Source organism: Impatiens glandulifera, chromosome 6, assembly GCF_907164915.1.
Source record: "Impatiens glandulifera chromosome 6, dImpGla2.1, whole genome shotgun sequence".
In the NCBI taxonomy this organism is placed as follows: Eukaryota; Viridiplantae; Streptophyta; class Magnoliopsida; order Ericales; family Balsaminaceae; genus Impatiens; species Impatiens glandulifera.
The window spans coordinates 25783485-25803360 of NC_061867.1; the positions used below are offsets into that span (position 1 = coordinate 25783485).

General features: G+C 31.8%; 1 protein-coding gene across 1 annotated transcript; it reads left to right on the forward strand.

Annotated features, from left to right (window-relative positions):
• Nucleotides 1-140: 140 nt before the first annotated feature.
• On the forward strand, nucleotides 141-4654 carry LOC124941296 (telomere repeat-binding protein 2-like). The gene is made up of 8 exons (XM_047481596.1): nucleotides 141-602; nucleotides 1388-1568; nucleotides 1644-2580; nucleotides 2658-2717; nucleotides 2799-2878; nucleotides 3069-3646; nucleotides 3755-3818; nucleotides 4118-4654. Exons 2-8 carry the CDS (start codon nucleotides 1485-1487, stop codon nucleotides 4301-4303), a joined length of 1989 nt encoding a protein of 662 aa, XP_047337552.1. The 5' UTR covers nucleotides 141-602; nucleotides 1388-1484; the 3' UTR covers nucleotides 4304-4654.
• Nucleotides 4655-19876: the final 15222 nt, after the last annotated feature.

The following is a 19876-nucleotide window of genomic DNA, read 5'->3' on the forward strand; positions in this document are numbered from 1 at the left end:
AAATAGAAAAATGGACGAGAAAGAGTGTCCTATTTAGCTATGGTAGACATGCTTGTAGAGAGTCTCTTCTCTTGGTGACCCAACGCTTTTCTCGATCATCAGAGGCCAGTTACGAGTGAACAAATCATCTTGTATCGTCCAGTTGTCAAGATCTCAGGATGGGTCATCCCGTGGCAAAGAACCGGTCTTTTGGGTAGTTTCTCAAACCTGCTGTAGCCGGGAATTTTTTGGACATGTACCGATAGATCCGGTAAGGGGGTCAATGCTATAAGAAATGGGGGTTTAAGAAAAAGGTTGGTTGGTTGGTTGGTTTTGAGAGGGCTTTTGGTTTTTTCCCATCTGATCTTTGGGGAAGAAGAGAGAAGAGAGGAGAGAGAATATCTGAGTAGATAAAAAAAGGATGGGGGTGGTAGAGAGAAGTTTATTTAGAACCAAGAAAGTGTCGTGATTGATGCAAATTCTTATTCCTTATTATGAATCGATTGATCTCTCTCTTCTTCTTCTTCGAAATTTCCGATCTTTGCATGCTTCACCAAGAGAAAGGAATAATGGGTGAAAGACATTCTGCTGAAATTGGAAGAGAAGAAGAAGGAGGAGAATAGGTGAGAAATTTGAGGTTCTCTGTTTTCTGCCTTTTGATTTCGTTTTTCATCTTACATTTTCTGGTCTTCTTCATTGGAATGGTGGGCTGGATCTGATGATATTCGAATTGATCGAAATTTAACCCACTTCCATCTGAAGCTAATCTATATATCTGAACTCCTCTGAGTCTTTCCAAGATTTGATCCGGTTCTGTTAATCTAGATGGAGCATAAAAGACTGTCAACTTTTTCTTCAGGGGTTTTGGTTTCTGGGTTTCTGAATAGTGTGTGTTCGCTTATATCCTCCTTACTGTCATTTTCTCCATCTTACATCTGCTACGATTCATTCAATTCATTTCGTCTGAAACCCAGTTCTTATTTTACTATTTTAAAATCATTTTCATGTGCCCTATGTGCGGATCATGTCGATCTCATTTACAAAATAGGACAATTTTGTTTACAATTGGAAAGTACCGATTTGGCTCCTTTTTTTAACCTGAAATCTAGTTTACTTCCAAAATCTTATTCTTTACCGGGTCTGTTTTGACTTGATTATGGGTGTTTTGCTAGGATTAGTGAGATCTTATATGGTTTTGATTCTATAAAAGAAGTCATTTGTGATGACAAAAAACTTGGCCAAGTTTCTAGATTAGTTGCATCTTATATCATTAATTGCCATTTTTTTTTCTTCTTCCAAATTTGTTTCTGTTCTTGACCATCTGACTAATACTGGCTGTTCATCAATGCTTTCAAACAATCTTAATGGCGCAATCTTATGTTGTTTTTTGCTTTCTCAACCTGTTCAGGCTTCGTTTTCTGATAAAACAAAAAAAAAAATAACGAGAGTAAGAACATTGATAGTTTTCCGTCATTTGTTGAGCTGTTGGGAATGAGCTCCAAGATATGGTGTTGCTGAAGAGATTAGACTATGGTTTTAGCGGCTATCAATTTCCTCCGACTCCTCGTGCAAAGAGATCGGTTAGGAGGGTAAGTTTTTCCATCAAATTACAAGAAGGAATTGTTTTACAAATGTTTTTCATCATTCAATTTAATTCCTTTTAGAGGAGAAGCTCATTTTGGAAGAAGAAAAGTGATCATGAAGACCAGATGTGTGCATTTGACTTATTGGCGACAGTAGCTGGGAAGCTATTGTCAGATGGGGAGAATTCTCCTAAACAACATTCCTCGACTGTTACAGAACCAACCATTAAGAGAATTCCAGAACAACAAGAAGAAGAAGGTCCAGTAAGAGCAGTAACAAGTGATCAAGGAAGCTGTAATAGCAGGTTTTATGTTCCTGAAGATGCCCCGAAAATTCCCAACTGCAGAAATAGTCCGAACGAATCTTCTGCTGGTCAAAACGACGATTGCTGCGGATTCGCATCTGTTGTAACTTCTGTTTGTTCTGAAAAAGTTACCAATCAGGAGAAGTTGGTCACTAAGAACAAACTCGAGACTGATTTACTATCCATTTCGTACAATTATATGAAGGATGATGAAAATCAAATGATAAATGCTGTTGTTGATGTGAAAGCTCCTGGTTTAGTTAGTTTAGAGAACAATGACGATGTAAAGTTAGTTGTTAGAGATGATGACGAAAACTCATCTGGTTGTACTCAACCTGCCAGAAGAGGAGGAATAATAAAGGCTTGCAGGCCTTCCTTACTCCATAATGGAGACAGAAGAATAAGGAAGTTATTGGGTTCCAGATGTCGTAAGCTACACAATCCAATGAGAAGTGATGGAAATCCCGATACTAATGAAGAAACAAAGGCCATCTACCACAATAGGAATAATTTGTATAAAAGGCAAAGATCCCAGAGGGATTATCCGTTTAAAAAGCGAAAAATCTACTCTGGCTCACTATCAAATTCTGATAAAGAGGAGGATGTTTTCGCTAATAAAGATGGTTTATCAAACTCACCCATCAAAGGCCTTTTCGGTTCTGGTTCTGGTTCTGGTTCAGGTTCAGGTTCTCCAATACAAGTTGGTGGAGGAGGTATATAAGGTCCCCCTTTATCAAACATTTTATAGCTATGATTGTTATAACATGATTCAATTTTTTCATTCTTGCAGCATCAACATGGAAGACAAACAACCAAAACATGTCATTCAAGTCCAGGGATTCTTCCCATGGTATGAAAGTTCTTGCATTTCCTTTTGAACTGTGTTTGAGTATGACTGTGTTTGAGTATAAATGATTCTTGTTTTACTCAGTGAGGTTAAAGATCAAGTCTTTCAAGGTTCCCGAATTCTTTATCGAGATTCCCGAGACTGCAACAGTCGGTTCCTTGAAGGTACTTGATTAAGCTTATTTGCTAGGACTATTTGCTCAAGCTACATAGCAATCTATTCGCCAATGCTTATTAGTGAAGAATAAGTTGAATCAATTTAGCAAGACATGGCACCAATTATATGTCATGTAAGCTCCATGTGAACCAAGTCAAATAACTAAAGATTGATTTTTTATTATTTCTTTTCATGCAGAGGACGGTTCTGGAAGCGCTGACGGCTATACTTGGGAGCGGACTGAAAGTTGGCGTACTCGTTCAGGGAAAGAAGGTTAGGGATGATAACAAAACACTATTACAAACGGGTATATCTCATGAGGACAACAAACCAGATGCTTTGGGTTTCTCTTTGGAGCCCGCTTCTCCACAAGCAGCTGTAAATTCTTTTATTTCGCCCAGAAATCAACAACAACCACCTTTTCTGTTACCGCCACCTTGCCATACGCCGCCGAAACCACTAACGAGGTATCAAAACGGTGAAGTGGTTCCACTTCTGACGCGTTTGGGAACCTACGTTGAAAGTGATCATGACTCCACACCTTCACCAGTGCCGGACATGTTATCTACACTTGATAAGATCAGTAGTAATAATAATATTAATAAGGATTCGAAAGCTGTGGTCCCTGTTGTGGCTGCGGATGTAAAGGCTCTTTCTATAGTTCCTATAAGGAAATTGAAGCGTCCTGAGGTGGCGCAACGCCGAATTCGTCGACCTTTTTCAGTTGCTGAAGTTGAAGCACTTGTTCAAGCAGTTGAGAAACTTGGTACAGGCAGGTATGGTATTTATGTTAAAAAACCTATATTGTTATTATTATTATTACTATTATTGGTTTTTCTCGAAAAATAAAACAACCCGAAGTGGAACCCGATATTGTTGTGCAGATGGCGTGATGTGAAGCTGCGAGCTTTTGATAATGCCAAGCATCGAACATATGTGGATCTCAAGGCAAGTACTTTTTAGTATCGAATAAAAAATATATTTTCTAACCCACTAATGTATCTCAAGTTGTGAGAGTGGTTCCTAAGAGACTAAAGGTCAGAAATTCGATTCCTACTTAGAACTTCTTAAGTTGAAGTATGTGTCATTACTATGAGGAGGCTAATGCTAACTAGAGGGATTGGACTAATTTACTCTAAAAATAAAATCATTTCAAATGAAAACATAACTAAATAATAATTGATGAATGTACTTAATGATATTTTGATGCAATGAAATTAAGAAAGAAAATTTGTGTTCTGGTTCAGGACAAGTGGAAAACGCTGGTGCATACTGCAAGAATATCCCCGCAACAAAGGAGAGGAGAACCGGTGCCACAAGAGCTGTTGGACAGGGTCTTGGTTGCACACTCTTACTGGTCACAGTACCAACCGAAGCAACATTTGAAACACCAACATGACGAGGGACTGTCGTGTGGCCTCCTACTTCTTTAAAACTCGAAAAAAGAAAAGAAAAAAAGAAACACCCACCAGCTCTTACACTTCTCTTTATATAATTTTTTTAATCTTCTTTTCAGACTAATAAATAAATGAAGAAGTTAAAAAAAGGAAATACCTTGAAAATTGTTGTACAACAAAAGAAGGAAAGAGTGAGCTACAAAATGGTGTTTAGTAGATATTAGAGGTGATAGATTATTGTACTAGTAGTAAGTCACTTGCTCCCATGCCAATGCCTAATTCTTTTTCCCCTGTTTGGGAAGAGAGGCTCTCTTTTGGCTTTTGTAAATGGTGGAGAGAATAATACTTTAATAAATGCATTTGCTAACCACAATTCTTTTCATTCTACAAACTATTCTTCTTTCCTTTTCTTTTTATGAAGAAAAATGCTTCTCACAAAGCATATTATTGTAACAATTAATTGCATGATGTTTGAGAACTAACTCTTCATAATTCCTGGGTTTACTAGATCTGATTGAAGCTATCCCCCAAAAAAAAAATACTATTATTATTTACGGTAGGAATGTGACTCTTTAATTGGTTGTTTATATAATTATTAAAAAATAGTAAAATTTATCTTTAGTTATTTATTTTTATTTAATTTTTTTAATTATTTTTATAAGTCCATCTCAAATATTTTTAAAGTTCACCTTAACTTTAAATAGCAAAGTAAAGGAACACAATAGCACTTATTGTAAAAAATTGAAAAGATTAAATTTTGATATATTTTCAGATGAATTTACTATTACAAGGTGGTAATTAAAAATTTAAATGGCAAATACTACCACCACAGGCAAATAAAACAAAATTTTATCCTAGATATATCCTTGTTTAGAAAATTCAGAGATAAAAAAAAAGGAAAACAATACAAGTTTATAAAAATAATTTCTTTTATAAATAAAATTATCTAACAAATAAATAAGATAAAGTCTTTAATATATTATATATTAATAATTAGTCAAATTAAATATAATGTTTTACTTAATAATATATTCGATAACATTGTATAATATTTTTAATAATATTTTTTATTAAAATATTTCATATTTAATTTTTTTAAATATTTATTTTATATAAAATTATTATTTTATTTTAATTATTTTATTATAATTTTATTATTAATATATAATATTTAAAATTAATTATATATCTTTTAGATTTTTTTATCTTTTAATTTCTTAATATTAAGTATTTTAATATATATATATATATTAAAATATAATAAAATATTAAATATTTATATTTTATTAAATCAAAACACACTTTAATATTTTATATATTTTAAACAATTATAATATAAAAATAATAATATTTTGTATTTTTAATTAAATAAATAAAATAAAAAAATATTAAAAAATAATTAATTATATTTAATGATAAAAAAAAACTTAATAATTAAATAAAATAAAATAAGTAAAATAAATAAGATAAGAAAGGTAAATATATAAAAATGATAGGGATAAATAAATAATTTTGGAGTTAATTAAGGAATGGGACAGGGGTGAAAAAGTAATTTGCCTTACGTAAATAGGCTAACACTAACCATTTGACCAATAGACAAACACAGTCCAATGATAGGTCCATGTAGACATACAGCTTGGCATCGTCTTGTTCGCCTTGAGATACAATAGAGAGATTCTCCCAACGTCAAATCAGGACCTCACATTCAACATTCTAGTCTCGAATGAATCAATGAAAGATTCATCAATGCTTTATGTTCTTCGGCACCGACTCAAACATCGAAGACAAGCCTCTAGGAAGTCGTGGACTATGTTGGTAAAAATCTTGTAGCGAACTTAAACAGATCCTCAAATATTCGACATGATTAGGTTTAGCCGATTAGTTAGCTTAACCATAAGTTATGTTAGTTAGGAGATGAGTTTAAAACCTTTTCAGATTGATAGAAGCATGACAGAGATTTAGCCGATTAGTTAGCTTAATCATAAGTTATGTTAGTTAGGAGATGAGTTTAAAACCTTTTTAGATTGATAGAAGCATGACAGAAGATCAATGAAGATGATTGAGGTTTTTTTGGTGAACGTTTCATCGAAAAATCAACACCGGACCCTTAATCCGTGAATACTCTATTTTTTAGTTTCTTTTTAAAGTAAACTAAAGTTGTGACTTTTAAAGTCAACTGGATTATTATGTTCTTGAACACGTACTAATCTTGAACCTGTACGGGCTAAGTAAGGAAAAGTATATGATATAGAACTCCACTTTGATTCCTCATCTCAAACAGATAGGAAAACATCATATATGAATAGTTCTCATATCTACATTTTGTAAGATTCAAGAGGAAGGTAAGCCATGGGGTTTCATAGTATAACTTTCGTTAAAAATATTTTTTTCAAAAAGTGAACGGGTCGTGTTTACCATTTAAGTCATTCGACGCGTGCCCTCCATGGGCGGAACACTCGAGAGGATAGGTAAGACATGAGACCGACCAACTTTGGATCGCACAAAATGTTCTTAAAGACGAGCATTCGAATGTATGGATCTATTTTAGAATTTGATCATTCATGCTCTAAAATGAAAGATGTTAGGAGAACTCTAAAACTGGTAGACGCATAAGTAGAGAGAAAATCTCACGTACATAAAACATTTATGGGACATCGGAGAGATTCAAAATAGGTGTAGAAGAAATTTAAATGCGTACAAAGTCTAATTTCTTTCACGAGATTTTTTCAATCATTTAAATTTCCAAGAAAATAATAAATTGTCTTCAAAGCAACAAGCAAATCCAAACAAAAAAAACTAAGCGGTTCTATCATGTACACTCTCTAATTAAAATTTTCAAATAATTTATTAAAACAAATATTTTTTTAATAATTATCTTTACATATTTATTATTTATATAATAGATACACCATCATTTTAACTCTTTTTCTTAATTTAATTTTTTTAAGTTTATATTATTTCTTTACTTGAATTGTTTAATAAATAATTTTATATATACAGCAATAATTCTATTTGTAATAATTATTTTATAAATACTTGAATTTAATTGTTTGATAAATGCCTGAAAAGACAATCGAAATCAACTTAAACACGGCCGGCGATCTTCAGATCGTACTGATTGGCCAAAATTTAAACCCTCAAGAATGTCTAGAGATTGTTGAGCTACTGAAAGACAAAAAAATGTCTTTGTTTGGTCATACAAAGACATTTCATACATTTATCTGAGGATCACACAACATCATATTCCTCTATATCTTGTTGCTAGTCCTGTGAAACAAAAGCTCAGATGGATGAAAAAGGAAGTCGTTAATACAATCCGAGAAGAAATCCGAAAGAAACTCGAAGCTGGAATTCTCGAGGTAGTAGAATATTCTACCTGGATTGCCAACGTAGTCCCCGTCCTAAAGAAAGACGGAAGATTATGTGTGTGTATAGATTATCGGGATCTAAATAAGGTCAGCCCTAAATATCACTTCCCACTATCACACATCAGCATACTAGTCGATCATGTCTCCAGTGATGAATTGTTATCATTCATGGACAGATTTTTAGGATATAACCAAATCCTGATCGCCCTGTAAGACAGGAAAAAGATCATGTTTATAACAGAAGTTGGAACCTTCTACTATATGGTCATGTCTTTCGGTCTTAAGAACGCAGGAGCTACTTATCAAAGGGAAGCCGCCATGATTCTTTACCACATGATCCACAATGAAGTGGAAGTATATGTCGACGAAATGATTATAAAATCAAAGGATCGAAAAGGACATGTCCTAAATCTTGAAAAATTTCTGTAGTGAATCAGTAAATATCAGTTATGACTCAACCCGAAGAAATGCACATTTGGAGTCACATTTGAAAAATTCTAGGATTCTTAATCACACAGAGGGGCATCGAAGTTAATCCCTATAAAATTGAAGCAATCACGACTATTTAAACCCCTCGAAACGAAAGGGAGGTCCGCGGGTTTTTGGGTAAAATCCAATTCATTAGCCAATTCATTAGTAAGCTTACTAGGACATGTGATCCACTCTTTAAGCTACTGAAGAAAGATAAAAAAAATTGTATGGAATGAAGATTGTCAACTAGACTTTGATAGAATCAAGGATTGTTTAAAATCCCCTCCCATATTCCTCTCATCCTATATCTTATTGTAACAGACATAGTCATGGGAAGCCTGTTGGCTCAAGAAAATGAGGATAAACTCAAAACGGTTGTGTGCTATATCAGTAAACGGATGACTGAGTGTGAACTTAATTACACTCTAGCTGATAAAATTTGTTGGGCTTTAGCATGGGTTACCAAAAGGTTGAGACATTACATTCAAGCCCACCCAATCAAGTTGGTATCAAGATTGAACTTGATCCACTTATTGTTTCAAAAAAACTCTTTTGTCATTAAGGCTAGCTAAAAGGATGATGATGTTATCCGAATACGACATAGTCTACACGGTACAAAAATTTGTCATAAGAAGCGTTGTTGTAGCCTTCCTTGCTGACCAACCCATTATTGTTGAGTCAGAAGACAAACTCGAGTTCCCCTATGAGGGAATTATGAGTATAACATCAGACACATGGAAACTGATGTTTGACTAAGCTTCTAGAAAGCGAGGTTACGGAAATTGGATTTTGTTATTAGACTTGAAAGGAACGTACAACCCAATATCCCTAAAACTAATATATCCCGTCACCAATAACGAGGCTGAATACGAGTCATGTCTCTTAGGTCTCAAGATGGCATATGAAAAGGAGCAACCAAGCTAGATGTCGTTGGTGACTCTAACATGGTTATATCCCAAGCCAATGGCATGTGGAAAGTGAAAGGGGGTAACCTAAAACTCTACCACGCCCACTTGACCAAACTCATGAGCATATTCGATCAAATATCATTTGTTCACGCTCCAAGAAGCCAAAATTGCTTTGCGGATGCCCTGGCTACTTTAGCAACAATGACTTAAATTTCTGATGGAATCAAATTCAAACCTTTAAAAATCTAAAAAAAACGACCACCTACTTTTGAATCGAGATTAGTCACTTCCTATGAAAATGTTGAACCCTGGTATGATATTCTCCAGAAGTATATTGTGTATGAAGAGTACCCTTCTCATTTTCGAGCTAAGGAAGGACGGGCGTTGCGCCAGTATTCCATCAACTATGCTTGAATTGCCAATAGGCTTTATCGTCGATCTTTCAATGGTCAAAACATGCTCTTCATGGATACTTTTGAATCCAAAATGATCATGGAAGAAGTTCATGCAAGGACATGTGGCCCGCACATGAATGGAATGACTTTGGCCAAGAAAATACTCCGTTTATGATATTATTGGGAAAACCTGGAACAAGAATGTGTGAGTTATGTAAGAAGTTGTCATCAACGCCAAATCTATGCTAATATAAAGCATACATCGACCTCACTCCTATACAACATGACATCCTCCTGGCCCTTTTCTACATGGGGCATCAACAAAATCAGGAAAATTTATCCCCACGCGTCAAATAGACACGAGTTCATACTCGTAGTTATAGACTACTTCACCAAATGGGATGAAGCAATCTCTTACAAAGTCTTGAAATCATCTCAAGTGTAAAAGATCATCCGAATTAGCATCATCGCTAGATATGGAGTTCATCACGTCCTAATTTCAGACAATGATCGACACTTTCAAGGAAAAGTGTTGCAATTGCTCGACAAATTATTGAGCACCACAAATCATCGCCCTATAGACCCCAAACCAATGGTGTAGTTAAAGCGGCAAACAAAAACGTGATAGGATCATCAAGAAAATGACCGGCATGTATAAGGACTAGCACGAGAAGCTGTCATACGCCTTATGGGGATATCGTGCAACCACTCGAACAACGATAAACGAAACTCCCTACTCTTTAATTTACGGCATGAATGTCGTACAACCCATTGAAATTGAGATTCCAACTCTAAGAGTACTCTTAGACATCCATGTCATAGTAAAAAACTAACTTAAATCTCGATATGACCAACTGGATTTAATGGAGGACAAGAGGTTAAAAGCTTTGTGCAAAACCCAAGTTTATCAAAAACGAATGTCAAACACATTCAATAGAAAGGTGAAACCTAGAAACCTCAAAGTATGTGATCTAGTTCTCAAATGAACCCAAGAACTCCTAGACCCCAAGGGCATGTTTAGACCCCAATGGGAAGGACCTTTCCTACTTAAGAAAATCTTTTTTAGAAGAGTTATTCGCCTATTTAATCTAGAAGGTGAAGAGTTTATTACGCTAAGAAATCTCGATGCGCTTAAAAGATATTTTGTATAATATCAATCATGCGTAGAATGGTTTAAAGCTTGACCTCAAAAGAAGTTTTTCTCAACAGAATCCAATCCAAAGTTTTATATATCTTGCAACATGGACAAAGGACTCAATGTTTGAACTACGGAGACCTGATTCTTCTCTTGCAGAAAAATAAACCAATAAGATACGTAGGCAACTCGCATGTTTGTAGGCCCGGTCTTAAAATATAAATAAAACCCCTAGTCTTTTCCTCAAGAGAAAGAAAATCTTTTGAGAAAGGAATAAAACCTTGATAGCACCATGATCATTTATACATGATCATTCTCAACCTCACTTGTGAGTGATCTTCACGGAAAATTTGTTAACTTCCATGATAAACATTGACGTACCATGATCATATGTTTATGATTACCCCTAAGAAGTTACTTGTTAGTAACCCACATGAAATCTTACTAAAACTTTCATGCTCTTCGCATATCCCTTATCATTAAATCTTTGGTCATTTGTATATGACTAAAGCATGAATCATCTGTTGATATTCATGCCAGACAGGAATTGATGTTTCAAGACATATGATTACCTTTACCCCATGGATTTTACGGATGCTTTGTCAAGTTCTGTAAAAAACAGGTTTCACAAAATCATCCTTGTTAGGAAAAATACACCAATGAAAGGATTTCTCTAAAGAAACGCTAGGAAGTACCTCGACAACTACTACATATAACATCAGCAGGTCACTCCAGTAGCGACATGCTACATGTTCCATCTTCCTAACTCCCTCGTTATAAATTGGACTAAATAACTTAGTGTTAAATGTCAGACTCGAATTAGCGTTTTCAAATTTTGATTTGTTGTATTCAAACTCGATTCAAGAGGGACACTATGTAAACACTAAAAAATCTATATTCCAATTTATAATATTAAAATAATTATTTTTAATAAATAAGATCAAAATAATGAACCCCATGGCCAAAAACCTATTTAAAATAATTAATTATGATTAATTAATGTGTTAATTAATCAAAATAATTAGGAATTAAGGCCAAAATAAAAAATAAATGTTGTGCCCATATTACCCCCAAAATAATTTTGTAAGAATTAATGACAAAAATAAATATTTTTGATTAATTATTGTATCTAATTTATCTAAAAAGAATTATTTATTTAAATTCTAAAAATATAAATAAATAATTGGTAAAATATTTGCCATATTTATTGGTAATAAAATAAATTGGTAATATTTTGTGTATTTGAAAAGATCAAATTTAAATCCAAAAGGGTGAAAGAAAAATCAATTTCAAATAAACCTTTAAAGTTTTAAATAAAATATGTATATATACATCATTAATCCAGTGCAACCGAAATTCAAAGAATTCTCTACAACAAGATTCATGGCCATTAGAACACACCGCATAACCGGTTGTAACCAAAGCAATGCGCGCTTGGGACCATTCAGGATCAACTAACGGGACGTCAACCCCGTTAGCTAAAATCGCCCAGACACCAACGAAATCAGGACAGAACACACAGATAGATACAAAACAACGTCGTTTCTACTGTCGTCTTCTTCTTCCCGGCGACCACCGCGGTGATAGGAACAAAGATACGTGTTGATCTTTGTTTTTTGGAACCCTGTCATTGTTGGCCGGTTTTGACTCGTTCAAAAGCCAAAATCACGTTGAGATCGTGATCATTTCACCTATGAGAATAGGCCTTGTCACGGCCTATTCCGACTACTACAAGTCAAGAACATTCAAAAGTCATTAATGGCTTTTGGCTAATTTAGGTCGCTAGGCTTCGTGAACTGAAATATGAGTAGTATAAATACTCTCCTCAAGTGATTCTGAAGCCAACCAACCAACATAGAAGCCTCAAATTAAGAAAAATCAAAATCTTCCATTAAATTTTCAAAGCTTCGGATTTTTCGAATTTTTCGTTTAAGGCCTTTTAAGTTCGGATATGTGCATCTAGAAAGTTTTCCAAATGATCAAGGAGTGTTCTCTAATCCTTGGTATGGTTCAAATCAACATCTAATTCATATTTAGAGCTAAAACATTATTTTTTAAAATTGTGTTCTTAGTGTTCTTGAGGACCAAGGCCCGTGAGCCGATGACCGAGAGTTAGGACCGAGAATCCTCAGTCCTGACCAAGACCAAGGACTAATAAGAATAAACCAATACCGAGACCTATGACCGATGTTCTTGAGTTAGGAGCGAGACTTAGGACCAATATTCTTGAGTTAGGACCAATAAATCCGATAGAGGATTCTCACATAGGACTAATAGAATTTGGACCTAAGACTGAGATGTCTGACCTGGGACCAAGAATCCCAGGATCCACGACCGAGGAATCGAGCCTCCCAAGACCAAAGACTGAGGAACTTAGGCTAGAGCTAGCCCTAGACCGAGAAACCTAACCCCAAGCTAGCCTAAGACCGATAGATTTTTTAGGGTTTAGGGTTTAGACTGAGGGACTCTGTCTCAAATAAATAATCTTTTCTTAAATTAATTATGTTTAATTAATTTAAATCGGATTTCCAATCAAATCATTATTTGATTATAACAAATCACCAGATTATTAAAATTTGAATAAAATTAATTAATTTTACATAAATAATTTTAAAAGTTGGCAGGTACTGTCAAAATCTTTTAAAACAATGTTTTATTTTAAAAGATATCTTGCACGCTAACCAAGATTAAAACCATCGAACCTCGAGTCATCTCGGGTCCCCCGTATTTCCACATGTCATCTTAACACGTGATAAACTACGTGAACAAGGGTAATTTTTCGGGGGGTTGCAATTATAAAATATGAAAATGACAATGATGATAGTATATGTGGATGCAAATTTGAGGGATTAAAGGATTGGTGGTTCGAATTGGATCAAAATGTCCAAAATGTGGGGAATTATAAAAAGATTAAAATGACAATGATGGTGATATATGTGGATATAAATTTGAATGATTAATAAAATTGTTGTTTGAATTAAATCAAATACCCAAAATAGGGTATAACGTGATTGATATTTACGAATTAGTTAGAGAAAACAACCCAAAATGAGAGTAGAAAATTGTCAATAATGACGAGTTGTTTGGAGCGAAATTCTCAAAGTGAAGGTAGGTGTTGGTCGATAATGATAAGTTGGATGGAGCGAAATTCTCAATGTAATGGTAGAAGGTGATCGATAATATGACGAGTCGCAGATGGAGAAAAATATTCAGAGTGAGGATAAGAAGATAGTCGATATGACAAGTTGGTTAGTGCTTAATGTTAAAAGTAAAAGTCGATGTTGTCGTCTTAAAAATGGTTATCATCGTAGCACGTGACACTTGAAATAATGTTATTAATGTTTTTTCTACTTGAAATTAATTTCCCTTATATTCATGCTTAGTATAGAAAGTATGAATTTTCTATTATTTTATTTTTCTTGGTACAAAATTTATAACATATATGTAGACAATCATTTTTGTTTCCCAAATTTCTATTTTAAAATAAATTTCTATTTACCAAATTATTGTTTTAAACAAAATAAAATTATTTTTGAAATAATATTGTATCTAATTAGATCCAAAAATAAACTTTATACGAACTATTATTAATAAAATAAAGTAAATAAATAATAGTTTGAATTTTAAATTATTTAATATATTATTAAAAAAAAATTATTTTATTTTATATGCTTTAATAAATTAGTAAATAGGTTAATATATATATATATATATTAATGTTAATTTATTTGTAAAAATAAATAGGGTAATAAAATAAATTTAATAAAATAAATTTATATTAATATTGAATTTTTTTTTTCAGGGATTGGGGAAAATAAAGAGAGAATAAAGAGATTATTTAAAGTCACAATAAATGATATGGCAAATTAATAGTGGTGCTCCTTAGACCAGCCGCATCAGAGGGCATTTGGGGTGTCATTTGGGTGTCAAAAGAGGAGGGTGGGAGGCAGCAGGGGCAAAAGTGGGTGTCAAATTTTGGGTGTCAAAATTTGACATGGGTGTCAAATTTTGTTTGGCCCAATGAGAGGCTGCCATGTGGCAGGATAATATCTACCTTTTGATTTTAGTTTTCTTATTTTAAAAATACATTTTAATAATTGATCAATAAAAAAAATTATATCAATATTTTTTATTTTTCACGATCTATAAATAGAGACTTGGTTTGTGTAATTTGGACACCAAAAAATTTCAGAAATTTTCTACCATATTATCATCCTTGTTTGTATCACCTTTCTTTTAAAATCTTCAAACTCTTTCATGAATCCTTCACAAAACTACAACTTCTTTCCAAATTACTTCCCAAATCAAGCTCAAAACTCAAATATACAACCTTCGAACCAAAACATTGAACGTCCGGAAGATCCCATGAATACCGGAATCCATCCTAATATTCCACAACAATATATGATGCCACCCAACTTTGGCATGCAATACCCGTATAACCATCATTATATGCCTTATGGCTATCCACCTATCTCTGGAAATAACTATCTTGCTGATGGAATCTATCCTAAATGGACCGTCTTTGTCCAATCAATTCAAATGCCCCAAGGAGACAAAGCGCAGTTGTTTGCAAAACAACAAGAAGCATGCAGGAAAGATGTAGAACGTGCATTTGGGGTACTCCAAGCACGGTTTGCTATTATTCGCCAACCAGCTAGGATGTGGAATATTGATGTCCTAGGTAAAATAATGAGGGCATGCATAATTTTACATAATATGATTGTGGAGGATGAACGAGGTTCGTATTCACGAAATTGGGAAAATATCGACTTCGAACGTTCGAATAATTCCGGGTCTAGTTCCTCAGGTAATGTCCAAAGCAGTGGCGGACCTACAAGGGGGGCCTTGGGGGGCCCGGGCCTCTCCCAACCAGGATAAAACTTTTAAGATATTTTATATATATGTTTACCAAATAAGGCTTTGTCCTTATGGTTTTGGAACTGAAAGCCTGCCTCTCACATTTATTTTATAATAACCTCACACTTCTTTTTATAAAATTTTTATTTTATACAAACACTATTTTCTAATATTTATAATAAACTAACACTTTCTTTTATAAAAATTAATAAAAAAAAACTAATTCAAATTTTAGTTAATATATAAATAAAATTTATTTATATAAGTTAAAATATAAAGAATTATATATAAAATAATGAAAATCATATAATATTATTATTTATTTTAAAACTACATTTATATTATAATTTATTTATATATATATATATATTTTATTAATTTTAATAAAATTAATAATACAAATTACTTATAAATAACCATTTATATAAATATAAGGATAAAATATTATTTTATATTTCTTAACTTTAAATTAGTTTTAAATTATTTCAACAAATAAATGTATTTGTTAGATTTTATTTAGGTGTCTAGGGTTGATACATATTTATTTTTAATTATTTACTTTATGTATGATATAGAATAATGGGGATGTTTTATAAACGAAATTATATTTCTACATCACATGACCAACATGAGTCTTTTCAATCAATTAATGAGCCTACTAATGAGTCTAATGTTACTGATCAAATATACATGGTTAGAATATAACATATCAAAAGATGCATCGTTTTGTTTTGGTGTTATCTTTTCAAGCCTTTAAATAGAGAAAACGTAGATGATACATTTATAGGAGATGGGTACAAAAATTGGAAAATGGCATTAGAAAGATTCAATCATCATATGAGAACTTCAAATAGTTGTCATAATGAAACTAGAGTTCAATTTGAATCATTTTAAGATCAAAGTCATAACGTGAGAAACGTTTTATGTACACATGGTCGTGATATAGAAATAAATTATCGCACCCGTTTAACGACAATGTTTGATGTAACACGCTTTCTATTGAGGCAAGGATTACCTTTTCGAGAACATATGAGTCAAGTACTTCATCCAATAAAGTTAATTTTCTTGAATTGATTGATTGGTATAGTCAACGTAATGAAGATATTTTGTCTTCTTTTGTACCGACTCATGGACAAGAATAATTTAGTAATTGTGCTTGTTAGTATTTTTATGTAATTATCGAGTAAAATTTTAATTAAAAAATTCATTTATTTGATAGCCAAAAAAATGCTACGTTACTATGTATTTGGCCCCCCCGAGAAAATATTTCTGGGTCCGCCACTGGTCCAAAGAGAAGTGCTACCTCAATTTCAAGTGCATGTTGAAGGCCGATCTGAATCAAATATTCATACTAGGGCCGATCTACGTGACAAAGCACAACATATTCAATTGAAGAAAGATCTTGTCATGCACATTTGGAATAAATTTGGAACAACTCTCGATTAGAGTTTTAAAAACACTATTTAAAAAATTACCAATGTTTAGAGTGTTTGTTTTCTTCTTCGTTTTAAATAATATTTGTATGTTTGATTTATCAAGTGATGAATAATATTGTTTGTGGTTAAAAAAAATGAAATTATGTATATGTTTAAATGATGTGGAAGTGAGAGAAAGTGAAAAAGTAATTTTGATACCTTGAATAACACGCTGCTGTATGACATGTTAAAAAGTGGGTGTTAAAAGAGGTGTTAAGCTGACGTGGCAAGGTGTTAAATGAAAAAATTTGACACCTTGATATGGGTGGTCTTATGACCATGAATTCTAAACTTTTTTCTTGAAAAGAAGGCCACAATTTATCGTTAAAAGAAGAGCATTCAAACCACTATAAATAACAAATTAGAGGAGAAGAAAAGGCAGGAAAAAAAAGGAGAAAGAGAAAAAAAAAACTTAAATCATATTTACAATTTTTTATTCGTGTGTGATGTTGTTTGGGAATTTTTTACATGTTAGTCACACACTGGTTTTTAAACCATTCTTCAATTTGAATTTCATTTCAAAATTATTGAAAATATTAAAATATTTTATTTATTTTTTAAAAGTCGAAAAAAATCGTTTTTTGGGTGGACATTTTTAAACGCGTATAATATACGCTTTTTTATTTTATTTTTTTATTTGCTCATTTTAAGATCCAAGTTATTGTTGAAATTGCACTATATTTAAATGTTTTTTTTAATAATTTCTGGAAGAATTCAAATATAATTTCTTATGTATAGTTTTATTGGTGTATGAAAGAAATATTGGAGCAAGATTTAAGTGAGATATTTAAGGTAATAATACCATCAAATGAATGCTATTTTACATGTGTAAAAAATTATTTATAGATATAGACTATATTCAAATGATCAAAGCCTCGTATTTTTCAAATGATAATATCTTGAACCATATTTGATTTGAGAGTTGATATTTTAGTTGAGGTATATAGATAGCAATCCTAATATGTTTATAGATAATAAATTTATGAAAAAAATATTATAGTGTCAATGTGTAATTATCTTAATGAAATACACTTAGATTCTACAATCAAAATGAGTTATTACTAGAGGGATTCCATTTCCATATAGTTAGTTGATTGAGTTTCTTGATTTTTAAGTAAACAAATAACCATCATATTTACTCTCTTTATTTTGTTTTGGGTGAATTTGCAAAAACACTTTAAGGAACTTATAATGATCTTAACTTTTTAGGGTCTTAAATTATTTTTTCTTAAATCATGTTGATTTCATCCTTTTCTTATACTAAGTTACAAATTCTTTGAAGGACATTATAATTTTAAATTTCAACATGTTTTTGTCTTATAATGTATTATTTTTATTAGATTTGTTGTTAATTTTATAATAAAGTCAATATTTATAATTCATTTTATTTTGTGCTATTAAGTATTATACATCTTTAAAATCATTTTCTTAGTAATGTCTAATTGTATTTTCTAAACTTTATTCTTTTGTTTTATTTTTGAGGTGTCTGTAATTAATAGTAAAAAAATGTCTTTATAAAATAAGGCAAATTATCTAGGCGACCCGCTAATTAATCTGATAACTCACTTTTAGCCCTTAAATTAATTTTTAAAATAAATTACCCTTTCAACTTTTAAAAAGGTTACCAATAACTCTTCCGTCAATTTTTTAGTTAAACATAACGGTTTAAACTTAAAATATTATTACTTTTTATATTTATATAAATATTTATAAAACAAAGTTTAAAAATATTTTTTATATATTATCTTTAATTATTAATTTATATATATATATATATATATATATATATAAATTTATATAATATATATTTTACAAAATAATTTAAAGGTTAAAAGTAATGGTAACCTTTCAACTACTCAATTACTTTTATCTCTCAAATTATTTTTTAAAATATATATTTTATAAATATTATATTTAAATTAATGATTAAAGATAATATATATAAATTATATATATATATATATATTATATAAATTATTTTAAATTTTATTTTATATAGATATAAATATCTATATATAAAAATAAATAATATATATATATATATATATTATCTATATATAGAAGATTAATAATTATATAAATATAAAAATTAATAATAATATATATATATATATATAATATTATATATAAGCGATTTAATAATTATATATATAAATATTAAAAATAATAATTAAATATAATATATATAAAATAATATTTTAAGCTTAAATCGTTATGTTTAACTAAAAAGTTGATGGAAGAGTCATAGGTGACCTTTTTAAAAGTTGAAGGGATAATTGTTTCAAAAAATAATTTGAGCGTTAAAAGTGAACGATTGTAATAAATAGAGGGTCGCCTAGGTAATTTGTCCTACCTATTTTATTTTTCTATGTTGATATATGAATAGATATCTTTAACTGGAGTCGGATCTGCTGTCCCACTTTAATGTCCCAAAACGGTGTACCATTTTAAAAACGACATAGTTTTAATTTATTTTAAAAAAGAATTTCACATCGTAAACGGAAAGTAGGTGTCCGCTCTAAACAACCTCATGCTTAAACCCTAACTTCATATCTCTCTTCTCAAATTATTATCTTTCATATTCATTAATTACATTCTCTTAAAGAGATTCAAAGCTTCATTAGGAGCAAACCCAAAAATTAATGCATTCCAACGTACAATATTTTTCACACGCATTTCATCGAACACCTTATTGTGCGGAATTAAAATCCCCTGTTTTAGCATATACATCAAGCAAAGTTGTCTGCAATAAGAAATCAAGTTCGAATCCGAACCTTAGAAGATGAGAATGAATATGGGTAGCTTCTACACGAGCTAAGGATCAAGTTCGAATCTGAACCTTAGAAGATGAGAATGAATATGGGTAGCTTCTACACGAGCTAAGGAACGAGCGTAGATTTTAAGCGTGAAGGAACAAGTCAAAGCTTCTGAGTTTTGGGGGACACGGGATAAATAGAGGTAAAGAGAGATTGCATTTGTGGTTTTTTCGCTATGAGC

Excerpts from the sequence above, each read along its gene's own strand:
- LOC124941296 (XM_047481596.1), top strand. The coding sequence starts at position 1,485 with ATGGTGTTGCTGAAGAGATTAGACTATGGTTTTAGCGGCTATCAATTT. Across the intron at positions 1,569-1,643 it reads CAAAGAGATCGGTTAGGAGG|AGGAGAAGCTCATTTTGGAA; the intron begins GTAAGTTTTTCC and ends AATTCCTTTTAG. Across the intron at positions 2,581-2,657 it reads AATACAAGTTGGTGGAGGAG|CATCAACATGGAAGACAAAC; the intron begins GTATATAAGGTC and ends TCATTCTTGCAG.